Below are 16,745 nucleotides of genomic sequence, written 5' to 3'. Positions count from 1 at the left end.
ATAATGGGCTTGGAGCTTGAGAACTGGGTGAGCTCTGACAGCTGGATCCTTCATGGCCTCTGTAGGGACCTCCCCCCATTATCAGGCCCTGTATCTCAAGTGCATTATCCCAGGTGTGCTGGAGGTTTAATCCCTGATCAGGTGTCTTTGTGAAACATGGGACCTGATGTGAGAGAGAAGGGCCTCACATCCTGTTTTTGCAGTTGTTTTACCAGGGGAGGAGGCCAGTGGCAGGAGGAGGTTATAGTCTCTCCTTGCTAATGGGAGTTTCAGGATAACACAGGAAACTCCAGCTCTGTTATCAATGGCAAGCAGAATTCAGCACCAGCCCAGCTAACTAGAATCCACTATCTTGATTTTGCCACTCCCATCCTTTGGCTAACCCCACTTTCATGAGGGTTGGCAGAAAGACTGTCTTGCTTGCTTTTAGCCTGTTACTGATATCAGCCCATACTTCGCACAAGAGACCCTAAGTATTCCAGAATTAGTCGAGGCCCTCCCTCTATAATGTCATGGGAGCCACTGGTGAAGACTGGGGGGAAAACAGGAAAGAGTTTTGTTGATGTTCTCCCTTTGTGGAATATCTTTGTGCCACTTTTCTAAATGCATATGGTTAGGAGACCCAACCACCTCCCCAATTCTCCTATATGTGTCGTCCATGTTTAACCATGTTTCATGTGACTAATACTGATGTCCATGGCTTGGAGACCCTTTCATGGCTCTATCTGACTCAGTTGCTCAGTAGGGTAGGTAAGCATTATTTTGGGGCAAAAAATATGTCTGTCTCCCAACCAGTTTTGAGATCCCATAAAGTGGCCATTTACTTAGCTCAGTTTCTTCCTCCTCATGATCTTCCCTTTCTTTGGGACGTGGGTCCCTCATCTGTCAAATGAAGAAGTAGGATTAGGTAATCCTTCCATCTTCTGGCCAAGATCCGCATTTAGTCTGGAATCTGACCAGTGTATGAACAATGCCATCCCTGCCCATCAGTGTGGAGCACTTACCCAGGGCCTTAGGAATATGGCCAGCGGTCAAAGTGCTTGCAAGGGGCTTTGTCTATTTGGATTTTCCCAGGGTATTCAAGTAGTTTCCACAGTTCTCTTATATATCACTACTCCTTAGCATGGACCCTTCAGTCCAACTGGCCATTCCTAATATACTCTCACACTTCTCCTGTGCTGTCTCCCCTTTGTGCCTTTGTTCCTTCTTACCTTCTTTGCCAGTTCAGTCCAGATCTTGCCTATCTTTAAGGCCTAAGCCAAGATCCCTCTCCATCACAAAGTCTTGTTTTCCCAGCCCAGTGCTCTTCTGGGAGTAGCATTCTAGTGTGTGGTGCCAATCTAATACTTGATTATATGTTGCCTTCTGTGGATTTTTTTCTTCTAATTTTTCATTTAGATTATCAGTTTTCACTGTGGTACATGGACCTCTGGGGATCCTTGAAAACCTTTCAGGAGGTCTGCAAGGCTAAAACTATTTTCCTAATAATACTAAGATTTTATTTGCCTGTTAAAATATTTCCCCCTTTTCCAACTACTTATCTATGTGAGACTGAATTGTCTTCATAGACTTTAACCAAAACAACATATCATGACATATTAAATGCAGAAGCATATATGAGAATCCAGACATTAAAGATTTACAAAAATATGTAAATTTTAAAAATACTACTCCTTACTATTTTTTGAAAATATAGTTATTTTTCACAAAATGTTATTTATATTAACATGTCCTAGACTTATTATTTATTATTATTATCTTTAAAATTATTAAGCTAATTATTTGAATGAATTAATAAAAATTTAAAAATATGTATCAGTATTCATTTCTAATATGATTGATAGCAACAGATATAACCTGCCTAAATAAAAGTTCGTTGAGGTTCTCAATAATTTTTAAGAATATAAAAGTGTCCTTATACCAAAAAGTTTAAAAATTGCTGATTGAAGTGATTTCTAAAGTCTCCATTAGCTCTACACTTCTATGAAGCTATAATCCTCTGTGTGTTAGACTTAGATCTCCAGGTAGACTCCCATCAAGGACAGAGATGATGTGTCCTTTCCTTCTCGTATCCCCTGGCCCATTTCCCTTCTTGAACCCAGGGAGCACTCATCCTCAAGCATTTGGCCTTTAGGGAAGAAATAAGGTTGCATTCCATTGTTTTGGGGGCGAACTTGGAGGGAAACAATGGGGCAGCCACGTGGCAAACTGAAACTCCTCCAGTTGACCTGTCTTCTTTGTCCCTGTGAGTGAAATACAGAAGCTTGTCTAGGGACTTTGACTAGGCAGCCTCTTTCAGAATCCCTCTAGATGATGTTGAAATGTTCTTAATGGGCACTTAATGGGTACCTGCTGTACCCTCCACGCTGTCCTAGGAAGTACTGGGCAGAGCCGGAGAGAAGCAGACGACAGTGGACCCTCCTTGGGGTCAGGACTTGTCACCTTTTGTTTATCTCTGTGTTCTGAGAGCCCAGCACAGTGCTTTCTTTGCACTTGGTAAATAAGTGGTTTTTAAAGGCTTGTTGAATGTACCAACAGTGAACAATACAAGTCTATAATTATGGGTTAAATTGTGAGTTTCTGACGGTAAGTGCTATGAGAATTCAAAGAAGTAGTGGATGAGGCAGAGCTGGATGGTTAGAGTGATCTCATGGAGGAATTAGGACTTGGCTTGGCCCTTGAAGGATGGGAGAGATTAACAGGAGGCTGCTTTAGAGAGACTGGCTTTGAGTTGTGTGTTTGTCTACTCTGCACTGATCACTGTTCCCTGGTCACTTCTACCAGAATATGATGGAGAGAGGCCTTAAGGAAAAGCTAGCACTTTCACCGAGTGAGACTAAACCAGGTCTAAATGCTGCTTCTCTTGACTCTAGGCTAGGCAAGCCAAACTCATCCCTTGAGATTTGTCTCTTCCATTAATGGGAAACACTTCTCCGAGAAGGAGGAACAGAGGTTTGAGAAGCCTCCACTAGCAAAATGTTTGCACCAGGCTTTTAACCATGGTTAATTCCAAGTACCCAACTCTTGAGTATAAGAACACACCACACATACACACACACACACACACACACACACATACACCATTTCCCTCCGTGTGGTGTGCCCTGCCCTTCCTCCTCTCTCACCATTCCCAAAGTTCAGCTGTGTTTTGGATGAATCTGACCCATGTGGTGGTAAGGGAAGTTCTCACCCCACCTTGAACAGCTGCCTCTGCAGTCAGGAAGGAGGCTGGACTATTAACTGGAAGTGCCGCATGGAGAGGTGTGCCTCCCATCAGCCTTCCTGCCCCAAAGGGTGGCAGCTGTGGATGTAGATGTGTTCTGTGACACTCATCTGCCAAGTTTGGCTGCAGCCTTCTATGAGCTGGGCAGGAAGTAGTTTTCCACTCTCAGTTACAAGCTAGAATAGTGTCTGAGTAATGGGGAGTGGATTAGACCGTCACCACCCTGACCATTTAGGACAGCAGTGTGTGACCTGGGGGATAGTGAATTTTGATTTAGCCTGGGGAGGATTCTCTGTGGCCTGGCAGCAGCAGGTTAGAGCCAGGTACCTGAGAAGGGGTGAGAGTGCCAAAGGGAAGCAGAAGTGGCCCAGAAGGGAAAAATGAAGGATTTAAGTGTGTGTGTGTGTCAGTGTCTATGTCTGTGTGTGTGTCTGTGTGTGTGTCTGTGTGTAGGGGCAGGGCCAGCACTAGCATCTAGGCATCCTGTCTCCAAATCCCTTGTGTTCTCTCATTATTCCCCAATGCAGAACGGACTCTGTCTGCCTTAATATTTGCCCCGTGGTCATCTCTGCAAGTCACTTGGGTGGTTTCCCCAGTCTGAAGTTCTCCAGGAGGTATGGACAGTGTTCTGGCACCCCACTTAGTGTCGTCAGGCAGCAGTTAATTGGGTTCTGAGCTCACTTTGGCGGCCCTCACAAAGGGGATCTCAGATGCGGCCTATTGTCCGAATCCGGGGCTGAGCTATGCCTCTTCCTTGGAGCATCCAAACGTGTTCATGGTAAATGCGCCTTCATGCCCAACAAGGTCTGGCCTCTGACCTGCCAAGCTATACACTAGTTGGGATCTCTGTCCTAACCACCATGTTCCAAGTGTAACAAAGCAGAGGTCTGTGTGGCGCATCGAGGTTTGCAGGGTGCTTATTATCTTGTCTGGTCTCTGTGGGCGTCTGCCCTGAGATCTGTGGGCAGCACGTGCAGAGCTCTTTATCCCTGCTTCTTAAAGGGGAAATCTGAAGAGCACACACAGAGGTTCAGCCCCCAGCTAAGGAAGATGGCTCTTAAGAGCCAGGAGACAAGTCTGAGGGACCCCTGACCCCGGCCCTCACTGCGTCTTGGGGGGCTCCTGACCCTGGCTCTCACTGCATCCTGAGGGGCTCCTGACTCTAGCTTTCACTGCATTCTGAGGGCCTTCTCACCCTCTCCTGACTGAGAAAACTGCAGGATTTGTTCTGTGTTCTGACGCCTCGGCGTTGCCTCAGTCATCCAGTTTGCTTTTGCTGGCTCTCCTCTTTCAAGGAGAGCTGATGGTAAAGAAACCTGGGTTCTTCTCTTGGCTCTGCCATAAACTCAATGTATGGTCCTCACATTCCCTCACCAGACCTCATTTCCATGTCTGTAAAATGAGAAGTATTAACTAGATGATATCAAGAGACTCTTCTAACTCTGAAAGTCACCAAAAGTCTGAAAGTCACTAGAGACATTTATGTTTCAAAACAGGTCCAGGTGAGGGCAAGAAAGTTTGCCCAACCAAAGGAAGAATTTGGTTCAACTAAATTTTTAAAAATGAATTAAGCAGCTACCACGCACATGGGAGGATGTGCTCTCATGGGGCACACAACTGAGGAGGAGACGACAAGTTAGCTAACTCTCATCTGCAGTCATGCAGGGTAGACGCCTTGGAGAAGTACAAGCAAAATGCCCAGTCCTAAGTTGGCAATGGGAGGGCTTCAGACCTCAGTGCCAAGTCAGTTCTGGACAGAGGCCTTCCTTTTGGGTATCCATCCTGTGAGTCACATCCCATACTCTCCCTTCCTCTCCCTCCCTCTTGCTGTGTTTGAGGAACAAAGGAGGAGGCTTTGGACACTTCCCCCAGGGCACCTGAGGAGGGATGCCTGGGGGGAGCAGGGGACAGCAGGTTCAGCCTCAGCACAGCCACACTGCCAGCCTCACTCCCCCCAGAACTGTTCCCACTAAGCCTGTGAGTATCAGCCCAGCCCTGAGGCATCAGTCCTACATCTAGTGGAATCTCCCACATTGCATTGACCCTCACCTAGTGGGCAGCCTTCCCAGTGGGCCTTTAGCCCTGACAGCTACAGCTGGCTGGATAGTGGCCCATCCGCCCTCCAGGAAGGATGGCCTGACCCAGACCCCTAGGGGCAGAGAGATTCTTCAGCTCCTGCCTGTCAGTCACATACATATCATAGGAACAACCTTGGCCAGAGCTCCAAGGGACCCCAAAAGTCATTCAGATCCACTGGAAGGAGCATTCAATTTAGAGTCAGAAGCCTTGGGTGTGAATCCTACCTCTGAGGCCTTGGGCAAGTCACTGAAACTCTCTAGCACTCAGTTTCCCCAATTTAAAAAAATGCTCGTTAAGCTTTGTGCTACACCATGAAAAACTAACAGTCCTTAAGTGACTCCCTGCCGCTAGGTGGTGCCGCGGATGGAGGGCTAGACTGGGGTCTGGAAGACTTGAGTTTAAATCCTGCCTCAGATACTTAAGTGGTTGTAGGACCCTGGACAAGTCAGTGTCATCTGTAAAATGGAGATAATGTTAGCACCTACTCCACAGGGTTGTTGGGAAGATCAAATGAGATAATAAAGTGAAGTGCTTTTCAATATTAAAGTAATGGACAGATGGGTTATGGTTATAATAACAATCATGATTATGAAACTTCTAGACTACAAGAACAAGTGCAGAGATCAATACAATCCAGAGTAGACAGTAAGAGAGACAAGGGACAGCTAGGCTGAATTCTGAGAAATCTCAGGAGTGACTTGTCCATGGAGATGATGTCTGAGACAAGGACAGATTTCAACAGACAGACGTGGAGATGGGAAAGGTGGAATCTCTTCCAAGTTTGAGGCATGTTGTTTGTAGTAAAAAAAGGCTGAGATGGATTGGATAGTGGGCAGTTGTCTTCTGGCTAGGTGAAAGGAAGATTCCCCGCAGCTCAGAGCATTAGAATGTAAGCCAGCCACTGGACAACTAAGGATGCTGAGGCCAGGAAAGATGGCCACAAGACGGAGCCGAAACTGCAGCCTGGGTCCTCTCCTGGGTCATTCCACTAGACCCTCAGCCATTTCCCCAGAAAATTGCTAAGTGTGTTATTTACTCATGACAGACAAAACAGAAGCAACAAGTTATCTCTGTCTTTTTGGCTGAGACATATTCAGGAAAAACAGAACAGAACCAAAAAACCCAGAGTGGTGGGAGGTGCCCAAGCTCCCTTGCTTTTGAGTCAAGTGAGAAGCCTCTAGATTTGAAAGAGCAGCCTGGGTGTTTATATTTAACTTGGCAGGTTCTCAGCCCCTTAAGCAGGGCAAGGTGAAAATGTGTGCGTAAACAAACTGTTCCTTCGATATTTTCCATTCACGTTAGTGCTGTTTTGCAACCCATTCTCAGAATTCTGAAGAGCTGCCTACGTAGTTGGTGAACAGATCTTCAGAAAGTTGGAGACACAGTGAGGGTCGGGGTTCAGAGATCCATCAAGGTCAGGTTCAAATAATAAATTTCCTGGAGTGGAGTTATTACAAATCCTAGTGAAGAGTTTACCTTCATTGAAGGCTCTGGCTCTTGGGCTGGGCTGGGCTCCTCCCCCACTTTGGGTTCAGTGGGCAGAGACTGACTCCTTGTCCTGTAGGATACGGGCCTGGAGGCTGGAGTGTACTATGTTTCAGGCTACTGGTGGTACTCTTGTAGGAGTTGAAAGGAAAACAGAAGGGGAAATTGGGGTTTTTCTGTCTCCCAAAGGCTCAGAAACAGCCCATTTCCCAGGACTCTTCCCACTTTGGTTCCTCAGAGGCATCCTCCCCACCCCACAGCCACCATGGAGAAAGCTGGAGGTTAGAAATGAAACATTTTAAAGAGACAATGGCTTTTACTTCAAGCGTTTCAGTGGACTTGCTACTCCATCAATGGGGCCCCTAGAATGATAGGGGTCCCAACCCAGCCATACCTTCTCACTCTGGACAGTTCTTGTCCTCCTCCTGTAAATTCTCTGTAAGGGTCTCCACAGAGTGCTGAGATGGCCTTACGCTGTTTAGACCTCTTAGCACTGCCTGGGCCGAAGGGCAATACTCAGTGGTACTTCTGTGTGTGTGTGTGTGTGTGTGTGTGTGTGTGTATCTGTGTCTGTGTATGTGTGTGTCTGTGTGTCTCTGTGTGTGTATCTGTGTCTGTGTGTCTGTCTGTGTATCTGTGTCTATGTCTGTGTGTCTGTGTGTATCTGTGTCTGTGTATGTGTATGTGTGTGTCTGTGTGTGTATCTATGTCTGTATATGTGTGTGTATCTGTGTGTCTGTGTGTATCTGTGTCTGTGTGTCTGTGTGTGTCTGTGTGTGTGTATCTGTGTCTGTGTGTCTGTGTCTGTGTGTGTCTGTGTATGTGTATCTGTGTCTGTGTGTCCGTGTCTGTGTATCTGTGTGTCTGTGTGTGTATCTATGTCTGTGTGTCTGTCTGTGTGTATCTGTGTGTCTGTGTGTGTATCTGTGTGTCTGTGTGTCTGTGTATGTGTGTGTATCTGTGTGTGTCTGTGTGTGTATCTGTGTCTGTGTGTCTGTGTCTGTATGTGTGTGTATCTGTGTCTGTGTGTGTATATCTGTCTGTGTATGTGTGTGTGTCTGTGTGTGTGTATCTGTGTCTGTGTGTCTGTCTTTGTGTGCGCATATTTGTGTCTGTGTCTGTGTGTCTGTCTTTGTGTGCGCATATTTGTGTCTGTGTGTCTGTGTCTGTATGTGTGTGTATCTGTCTGTGTGTCTGTGTCTGTGTATGTGTGTATCTGTCTGTGTGTATCTGTGTCTGTGTGTGTATCTGTCTGTGTGTCTGTGTGTGTGTATCTGTGTGTCTGTGTGTCTGTCTGTGTGTGTATCTGTGTATCTGTGTGTGTGTGTCTGTGTGTGTATGACATTGGTGATATGCCTGTAGCTTATCCATACCCACCATATGTCTCTCCATTGACCTTTAGGTCACCCACAGTTGTGATTCTTTGGAAATTGTGTTGTTCTGTAATTTGCAATTGATATGTAAAAGATGGCTTTTATGTTCCCTGCAGCAATCTGGGAACGTTGGAAGTGTCAAGCCCTTTCCCGAAATGCCATCCAGCTGACTCTTCCTCCTGTTCCATTTTGAGCTCAATTCATTGTTTAGGAGCAGTGTTTCCAAAACATATGTAGTGATGGACTAGCCCAGAACCTTATACATTCAGCTCTCTATCATGGTCTGGACATTACACATTCATGGATCACAGATTTAGCATTGAAAGGGACCTAGAGGTCATCTAGTCTAACCCCTTCCTTTTACAAATGAGGAAACTGAGGCTCAGTGAAGTTAAAATGGCTTGCCAAGGCTCACCCAGGGAGTGGTCCTCTGACTCCAGATTCTCGCTTCGTTATACGCCTCCATGTTATTCCCCTCTGCATGGATTGCTTGGCCAAACTCTGTTGAGTGAGCGTACATTTGCTTTAGGTGCTCCTTAATGTAATCATCAATGTCATCAGCCAGTGGCACCTTTGGAGGGAACTTCTCTATCTATGGGAAACTGTGCTGAATGCCATTCCTAACAGAGGCAATCATTTTCTCCCTGTTTTATGCCTTACTTGCTAAGGCGTGTTGATAGGCCTTGATGCTTAGAATATGGTAGAACAAAATCACATATTATCAAGGAATCTTGTAGAATCTTAACATGTATTGGGACCTTTTGTTGGAGTAAAGACATGAGGACTTCACTTTATACCACTGCATCAAATATTGTTATATTCAACTACGATAAAAAGTGGTTATATGTATTTTCTGCCTCTTTTGCTCAGTGTTGTAACTAGGAAAATATGGTTTGCGGTAGACTGTCCTTTGTGAAAGCCTACCTCTTTCCTTCTTATATTTCTTATCAAGAATACCCTAAGTACCTCTGTGAATCAGTCTTTTTTAATCGAAGTTTATTTTCAGTTTTGAATTCTCTCTTTCCTTCTCTCACTCCCTTTCTCCTCCCTCTACCCAGTGAGAAGGCAAGAAAAACAAAACCCATTAGACATATGTATAGTCATGAAATTCTCAAAGATTCTAGAGAGATTAAAAAAAGTAAGTGCATGAGTCACTTGCCTCTGCTTGATAGTAAAGCCTTCTGTGATTTTTTTTTCCCAACTGATTATCTAACCTGATTTCAGCTGTCTTGAGAAGTGATCCCTTAATGTCCTCAATATTTTGTCACCTTCGACATGGATTTCCTTTTTCTGATCTTAGCCTGGTCCGGCTGCTCTGCCTCCCATTTCCTCATAAAGCACCTCCAGGATTGAGATATGTGAGGCCAAATATGGTAGTTCCATTGTTAATAATGAAGCAATTTTTAAAAATATAAATGCCAACAGATCTGTGTTTCATTTCCTTGTTGCCCAAGAAATGTTCTTGGGATGACCTGGATTAAATCCAAGCTTTCTGCAACAGGTTTATCTTTGTACTATTTCTTACCTGTATTCAGATAAACAAAGGATACACAATCAGAAGATTTTTTGATGAGTGAATCCAAACATGAGTACTAGTATCAGAAGCCCAGTCCTGAAGCCTCAGGCTCTGATCTTGAGTACTGCCCAAGAGGGGAAAGTCTTGGTATCTGAGGCTCTGGACCCAGAGGGAGGATAATCATGGGATAATAGCTCTACCCCTAGTCCTGCTCCACTCAGTCTGACCAAAGACCCTTTGTTGCAGTGAGTTGGGGTAGAAAAAGCAGCAGTCAATTTTGGGACAGTAAAGGGTGAGGAGGAAGGAGATCTCCTGACCCCACCTCGGAACAGCCTGAGTCTAAGGCTCTCACTCTCACCTCTCAAGTAATGAATATTCTGCCTTAACTTGGCTCCACCCCATGCTTGTGCTTAGCAATATCATTTTTTTCCATTTGTACGTCTTTTTACCACAATTTCCCAAACAGGAGTAGAAAGTTTCTGAAGAGCATGTCTTCTCCTTCTTTGTTTACCTCAAAGCAGCTGCCATACTGCTAGACACACAGTGGATGTTTAATCTTGACCATATTTTTATTGGAAATGAAAAATGATGATGCTGTAAGTGAGAAGTATTGACTGAGCTAATATCTACCTCTCCCCTTAGCTGAACTCAATTAAGCAAACATTTCTTAAACACCTATTCTGTGTAATGTCCCATTCTATGTTAACACTAATTGAACCATGCCTATTCTCAAGAAGTACCTGTCCTTCAGTGGGATAGAACATGTGCAGAGAGATATAAATATGAGGTGATCTGAAGAGAAAAAGATCACTAGGGAATGGGACCAAAGAAGCCTTTGCCAGAGAGATGGCACCAGAACAGAACCTTGCAGGATGATCAAGACCATGAGAGGTAGAAATTAGAAAAGAATCCATTGAGGTCAGAGGGCAGCATGTTGGCCAACTTGGCCAGCACCTAGAGCTTGTGAGTAGGTCTAATACAAAATAAGTGTGATTGGAACCAGATTGAGGAGGGTCTTGAGTTTCTAGACTAAAGGTTTATATTTCATCCTAAAGGCAGTAGGAATCTACTGAACTTTTTTTGAATAGCAGAAAGACTTGGTCAGACCTGTACCATAGGAGGATTATTTTGATAGCTCTGTAGAATATGAATTGAAAAAGAGAAAGAATAGAGGCTAGAAAACCAGTCAGGAAGCTGTTAAAATAATTGAGGTAAGAAATGATTACTGCCCAAATTAAAGTGAGGACTGTGATCAGAGAAGAGGGGAGGAAGCAGAAGCAGCCTCAGTATATTAGCAGTTGACTGGAGAGGGGGGAGTGAGAAAGGAGGATCAAAGCTAATGTTAAGGTCATGAGAATAGTACCCAGGAAGATGATCATGCAACATAAAAAGAGAAGTTAGGAGGAAGCAGAGGTTTAGGGGAGAGCATGAAGAGTTCCACTTCTGACTCACTGAGTTTAAGGGGCTGATGGGACATCCGATGGTAGCCACCGTAGCTGTCAAGCAGGTATTTCATCCCACAGGAGATCAAGAAAGAAGTTAGAATTCAATATGTTCATTTTGAATTCATCAACATATAGACAATAGTTGAACCTAGATGAGATGGTGAGGCCACCCAGGAAGCAAGCCAGGCGAGAGTGCTGGGGAATCGATAAGGAATAAAGATGATGATGGTCAAGCAAAGGACAATGAGGAAGAGTCAGACATCTAGGAGAACCGGAAGACTATATCAGAGAAGCCAAAAGAGCTGAGAGGAGACAGGAGGAAGAAGAGGGTTGTAAAACAGTGGTGTCAAACTTGAAGCTCCTGATCCCCACAGAAGGAGCCCTGTGGGCCCCATATTGAGTTAGTTCAAAATGTAATACTGTTTATGCTTTATCATATTTTTATTTATTTTGTTAAATGTTTCCCAGTTACATTTTAATTTAATTCCCACAGTGGGTGTACTCAAGAGGGTGGCTAGGGTAAGTGAGGTATGGGTTCACAAGGAAGAATAATCAAAAGATAACATTCTCTGCTAGTAAAGGACAGAATTTTGGAGCATGGCACATAGACTCTTCAGGTGTAGAAAGTGGAGATTGCTAGAAATATATTAGAGTCAACAGGTACATTAACAATAAATATCTTTTCTATAATATGATGAAAGTAACAGTATTGTTGTGGTTAACAGTTGTTTATTGTTATTGTTAGCAGTCTTTAATTATCACATTTATAGAATGTGATAATATAGAAAATTTCAAGTTAAAAGGGACATTAGAGGTCACAGCCAATCCAGCTCATTGCTCAATTCCAGAATCCTCCCTATAACATCCTTGGTAGAAAGTTATTCTCACTTTTCTCAAAACACAGCAAACTTGCCTCACTGAAATCAAGAAATATATCTCCTTTGGCTAATGATACATCCAAATGTGGTAGGTGTTGGTAGGTTATAGCCCATTTCCAATGATGATCTGGGTATAAGAAATAGCATAAAAGACACGAATGACCACCCAAGGTGGTGTGTGGGTAGATTGTAGCCAGAAGGATGGATAGAAGATGTACAGTCTATATGTAACACTGTAATCGTGGAATTTTTAAAAATATTTGTTGTAAAGCAAATCAAGACACAACGCAGAGCAAAGTCAAAAAAAAAATAGCTAAGTCCATGCAATGGGAAGCCCATGGAGTGGGAGAGCAGAGTGCCAGGGTTTCCTCACAGATGAGTCACTCGTTGACTGGGCAGGCCTCACTTCTCTCATTTTATAAAACAAGAACATGAAAAGATTCCTTCCAGCTCTGAAATTCTATGTTTCTATTTCCCTTCTCCCATTAACCTTAAACAGCATCAGTTGCTTTGTTTCCATTTTCTTCCATTCAAAAACTTTTACCTTCTCTCACCTTCAGCACCTCCAGCTTCACAAATGTTCCTGGTTACAACTCTCAGATCCCTTAACCTGTCCACAGCTTGCTAGCCACTTCTTGTTGCTCAGTTATGTCCAATTCTTCATGATACTGTATGGGCTTTTCTTGGCAAAGATACTGGAGTGGTTTGCCATTTCCTTCTCCAATGGATTAAGGATTAAGTGACTTGAGCAGGCTCTTACAGCTAATGAGTGTCTGAGGCAGAATTTGAACTCAGTCTTTCTGACTCCAGGCCCAACAGTCTGTGCACTATGGCTCCCCCAGCTGCCTTCCCCAACTTGTAGGTTAGGTCAATAATCCGTGTCTTCGGCTATCTTCAATGAAAATTGATGACTTCTTTATACCATGGCTCAGGTCTAACTATTGAGCTAATTCCTCTGCTTAATAATTAATATATCCAGTCTCTTGATGTCTTCTTTCCAGTCTAGAATAATAATAGTTCACTTTTCTATGCCTTTTATAGTTTACAAAGCACTTTCCTCACTAACCATAGGTAGTAAAACTTATTATTCTCTCACTACTTTACAGATGAGGAAACTCAGGCTGAGAATACATGACTCCTCTTTGGCCATAGAGCTCGTAAACATCAGAGCCTGGCTGTGGAGCTCAAAGCCCTGGTCTTCTGACCCCACGGCCACCGGCCCTTCCACTGCACTGGGAGGATTCCTTACCTGGAAATTTGCTAAATTCAGCATTTATTAAGAACCTCTTAGGTGTGCTCGGCGCTAAGAATACAGAGCTTAAAACCAAACTGTCCTTGCCTTCAAGGAACTTATGTTCTGGGGCAGGAATACAATATGAACAAAGATAAGTAAATATAAAGTCATTTCAAGAGGAAGAAAGCACCAAGGACTGGGAGAGTCAGGAAAGGCTGGACAGAGGAGGTCAGGGCACCAGAACCTCCATCCTGTGAGGGGGAGGTGAGGAAGGGAGTACATTCCAGATGTTACCTGTGTGGCGGGTTTCAGGGCAGGAGATCGAAAGCCCTGTACAAGAAACAGGTAGTGGGCAGTTTGACTAGAATGGAGGATGCATGAAGGGATGTAATAAGAAATAATGCACTTAGCTAACTCCCTCCAGCCACCCTCCTGGCCTCTGTTCAGCTTAGTGTTGTATGGCGCCTTTTCTAAACCCTGTGCTTTGATGACCTGTTCAGGCTAACCTTTTTCTTTTCTAAAGAGACTATTGCCTATTGAACTGAATCAAAACAAAGCAGTTTCCCCCAACCTGAGTAATGCTTTGCTGCTGTCTTCTCCTTGCAGATCTGGGACATGAGTGATGATGACACTATCTGAAGAGGAACAGATTCCTGGTGGCCTCAGGCTCCAGGTGACCAGCCACCTGAAGTGTTCGCCAGCCGCCAGTCATCATGTCTCCGCTTGGCCTGCTTCTCACCCAGACCCAGCTGGTATCTGGGACCTTGGGGCTGAAAGCCAGACTGACTACTGTGGGAGCTATAATTCTCTTTACCTCTGCATCTACACTTCTTTGGAGATGAGGTTTTGTAGACCAATGCTTGCTCATCATGTACATTCTGCTCTGTGACTCATGGGTCACATACATACCGACTCTACGTAACAGACAATTTCCATTTTTCTACTTATTTTTCCCATCAGTCCTGGGCTAATTTGCTTTGGAATTTCCATGCTGTATACAGCTTTGTACCCTTCCCTCAAGCTCTCACTTTTCCTTAACCTTGGCAAATATTTGATATTCAAACTACCAGGGATTGTTCCACAGGCGGGAAGAACCAGGTATGCTGCAGCAGGAAAACAGCCTTGTCCTGTGGTCTTATGGCTTCTGGTTCACAACACTCAGAAAAGTCCTGGAGAAAAAAAGAAATAGCTGCCCATGGGCATTGTTACCCCTGTTTAAAGAACAATGCCTCGCTTCCTGCCATTCCTGATTGTAACCCCAATGTCCCTGCCACCTTCTCGTTCCTTCCTTTTTAACCTAGGATGTCCATGATGCCTGTTGGAAAGGGAGTGTTCACCATGCCCTTGTTCCTTCTAGAATACCTGGGTGTGAGGAAAGCCCTGTCAGCAAGCAGGGAGGAGGGTGGGAAGCCCATCCTATCTTCCTCTTCTCTTGGGCCAGGAGTTCTAGTGTTCTCCCAGACCCCATGAGTCTGGTTCACGGTGCCCAGAACCAAGTGCTTATGTTAAAGGAGGTTATGGGCCTTTCCCAGAGGCCCTCTGACCCCCACTCTTGGCCAGAAGCACAGCAATAACACTTTCCCCAACAGGGCCTCTTCATCCCCTCACCTCCACTGTTGTGCACAGCACAGCACCCACAGTGCCCTAAAAGGGCAAAGACAGGGATGGAAAGCCATTTCTGCCAGGATCTTGAGCTTGGCTCAGCTACAAGCTTGCCAACAGCAAGCCAGTTCCCATAGGTGCTGTCCCAAACTTTTGACCTGTTCTGCTTCCACTTGGACTGTAGGACAGGAAAGACCCGAGAGGAACCAGCAAGCTGTGTGATCACAGGCACATCATCTCATCTCTGTTTCCTAATCTGTGAAATGAAGGGGCCAGGCTTGGTAATGTAGTTCTAAAGTCCCTTCCAGCTCCAACAGTCTTTGTTTCAAGAACCTGGTGGGCCAGTTTCACAAATCTCAGCCCCTGCCCTGCAGGCAGGCTCACTCATTAAGAAAGAACTGCATGCAGGTCAACTCTTGGTTGTTTCATCGCCTATCCCTGTGTCCAGAGAAGCAACTTACTCTGGCACAGGTAAAGAATGTCATGGAGGAGGAAGGGACCTTGGGACCGAACCTGTGGGAAGGCCAGGGAAATGGCATCCAGTGGAATGAAAGCCATATGAATGAGTGAAAACGGGGATTAAAAAGAGTCAGTAGAATACTGTGTGCACGCGTGCTTGTGTGCGTTGGTTTCAGTGATTAACTCGAGGCCCCCACTGGCCCAGCTGGTATGTTCTGCTTTTAGCTGTTTCTAGCAGTTGAGTATCTGACCTTCTCTTGTGCTGTGTGAGTTTCCATGTATCCTTTCTGGCTTTTGTGGCTTAGCCCCCCAAATTCAAAGTCACTACCTACCTACCACTCCAATTCCAATTCAAGGTACATGCATCTCTACATACCTTGACTTTCTGTAGAGGGAATCGAGACTCTCCTACCATAGCTTCCTAGTTCCCTTCCATCCCCTGGCTCCATGTTTGCAGCCTGTACTGGCCAGGAGCTATAGCCTCACAAGTTAAAAGCCATTTCTTGATTAAGATTGCTGCTTTAGAAAGATTAGACACCCATGAAATGGGCCTCCCTCCTCCCCATATGTGTGAATTTGTGGTGGACTGCACATGAGTTTTTGGTTGGACTGTATGACTCCTGGGATGAGGCCAGTGAGCCCACTCCTGAGGGTGTGCCCCTGCAAGCAAAGAGCAGGCAGTGGCGAAGGACCAGGAAAAGGGGAAAAGGAAAACCCAGAAAGTTCCCAGACCCCAGATATGGCGAATTTCTGTTCAAAAGAGACTCTCATGCAATGAATCTTGATGAGGTCAGCCATAAAGGATAGCCTTTGTCTTGACAAAGAGCAGTTCAGATAATGCTGGCCCATGGTGCCAGCCAGGGAACTCTGCCAGGTGTAATACAAATACAAGATGGAGTCTTTCTCTTTAGACTTTGGATTGAGCCTTCCTGTGATAAGCCATGGGAATGTTCCTGGCTGGTTTGGAAAACTGTACTAGGAATATGTGGCTGACTATCCTGGGCTAATAATGAGGCCCATCCTTTAGGGAAGGCCAGACTGCTCCAAGAATGACCCTTCCCACTCCCTAGCCCCAGCTACTTCATTCTCCCTCATGCCTGTGTCATAGCCACATGGCACAAAGAAAGCAAAGAGGTGAAGTCAGACCGACTGCTGTTACAACTATGTCTTTCTGGAGTGACTCAGTAAAGGTGTGGTGGGGGGAAAGGGAGAGCACAATCATTGATCAATCAGCCTGTTGTCTGTCAGGCACTGGAGCACTAGATGCTTTTCAGATGTGTCATTCAACCCTCACAACCAACCACCCTGGGAAGTAGGTGCTATTATTATCCCCACTTAACAATTGAGACAGGCAGCAGTGACTTACCCAGGGTGACACAGCTGGGACATGGGTGAGGCTGTTTCTTTGAACTCCTTTTCCTGACTCCAGGCCCAGCAGACTTCCCCCCACC

The 16,745-nt window shown here is 45.0% G+C and overlaps 1 protein-coding gene across 5 annotated transcripts in view; it reads left to right on the top strand.

Annotated features, from left to right (window-relative positions):
• Positions 1-15,433, top strand: part of ATG7 (autophagy related 7) — a 242,198-nt gene extending 226,765 nt beyond the window's left edge. For all 5 annotated transcript variants that reach the window (XR_011964697.1, XR_011964695.1, XR_011964696.1 and 2 more), the window contains one exon: positions 13,840-15,433. Coding sequence is in view for 2 of the 5 variants with exons in the window: in XM_072598468.1 (XP_072454569.1) it covers positions 13,840-13,872 (33 nt within the window). In the remaining 3 variants the exon portion in view is untranslated. The remainder of the gene's footprint in view (positions 1-13,839) is intronic.
• Positions 15,434-16,745: the final 1,312 nt, after the last annotated feature.

Source organism: Notamacropus eugenii, chromosome 3 (assembly GCF_028372415.1).
Source record: "Notamacropus eugenii isolate mMacEug1 chromosome 3, mMacEug1.pri_v2, whole genome shotgun sequence".
NCBI classification, from domain to species: Eukaryota; Metazoa; Chordata; class Mammalia; order Diprotodontia; family Macropodidae; genus Notamacropus; species Notamacropus eugenii.
The sequence above is the reverse complement of the archived record's forward strand: the minus strand, read 5'-3'. Positions and strand labels throughout refer to the sequence as shown.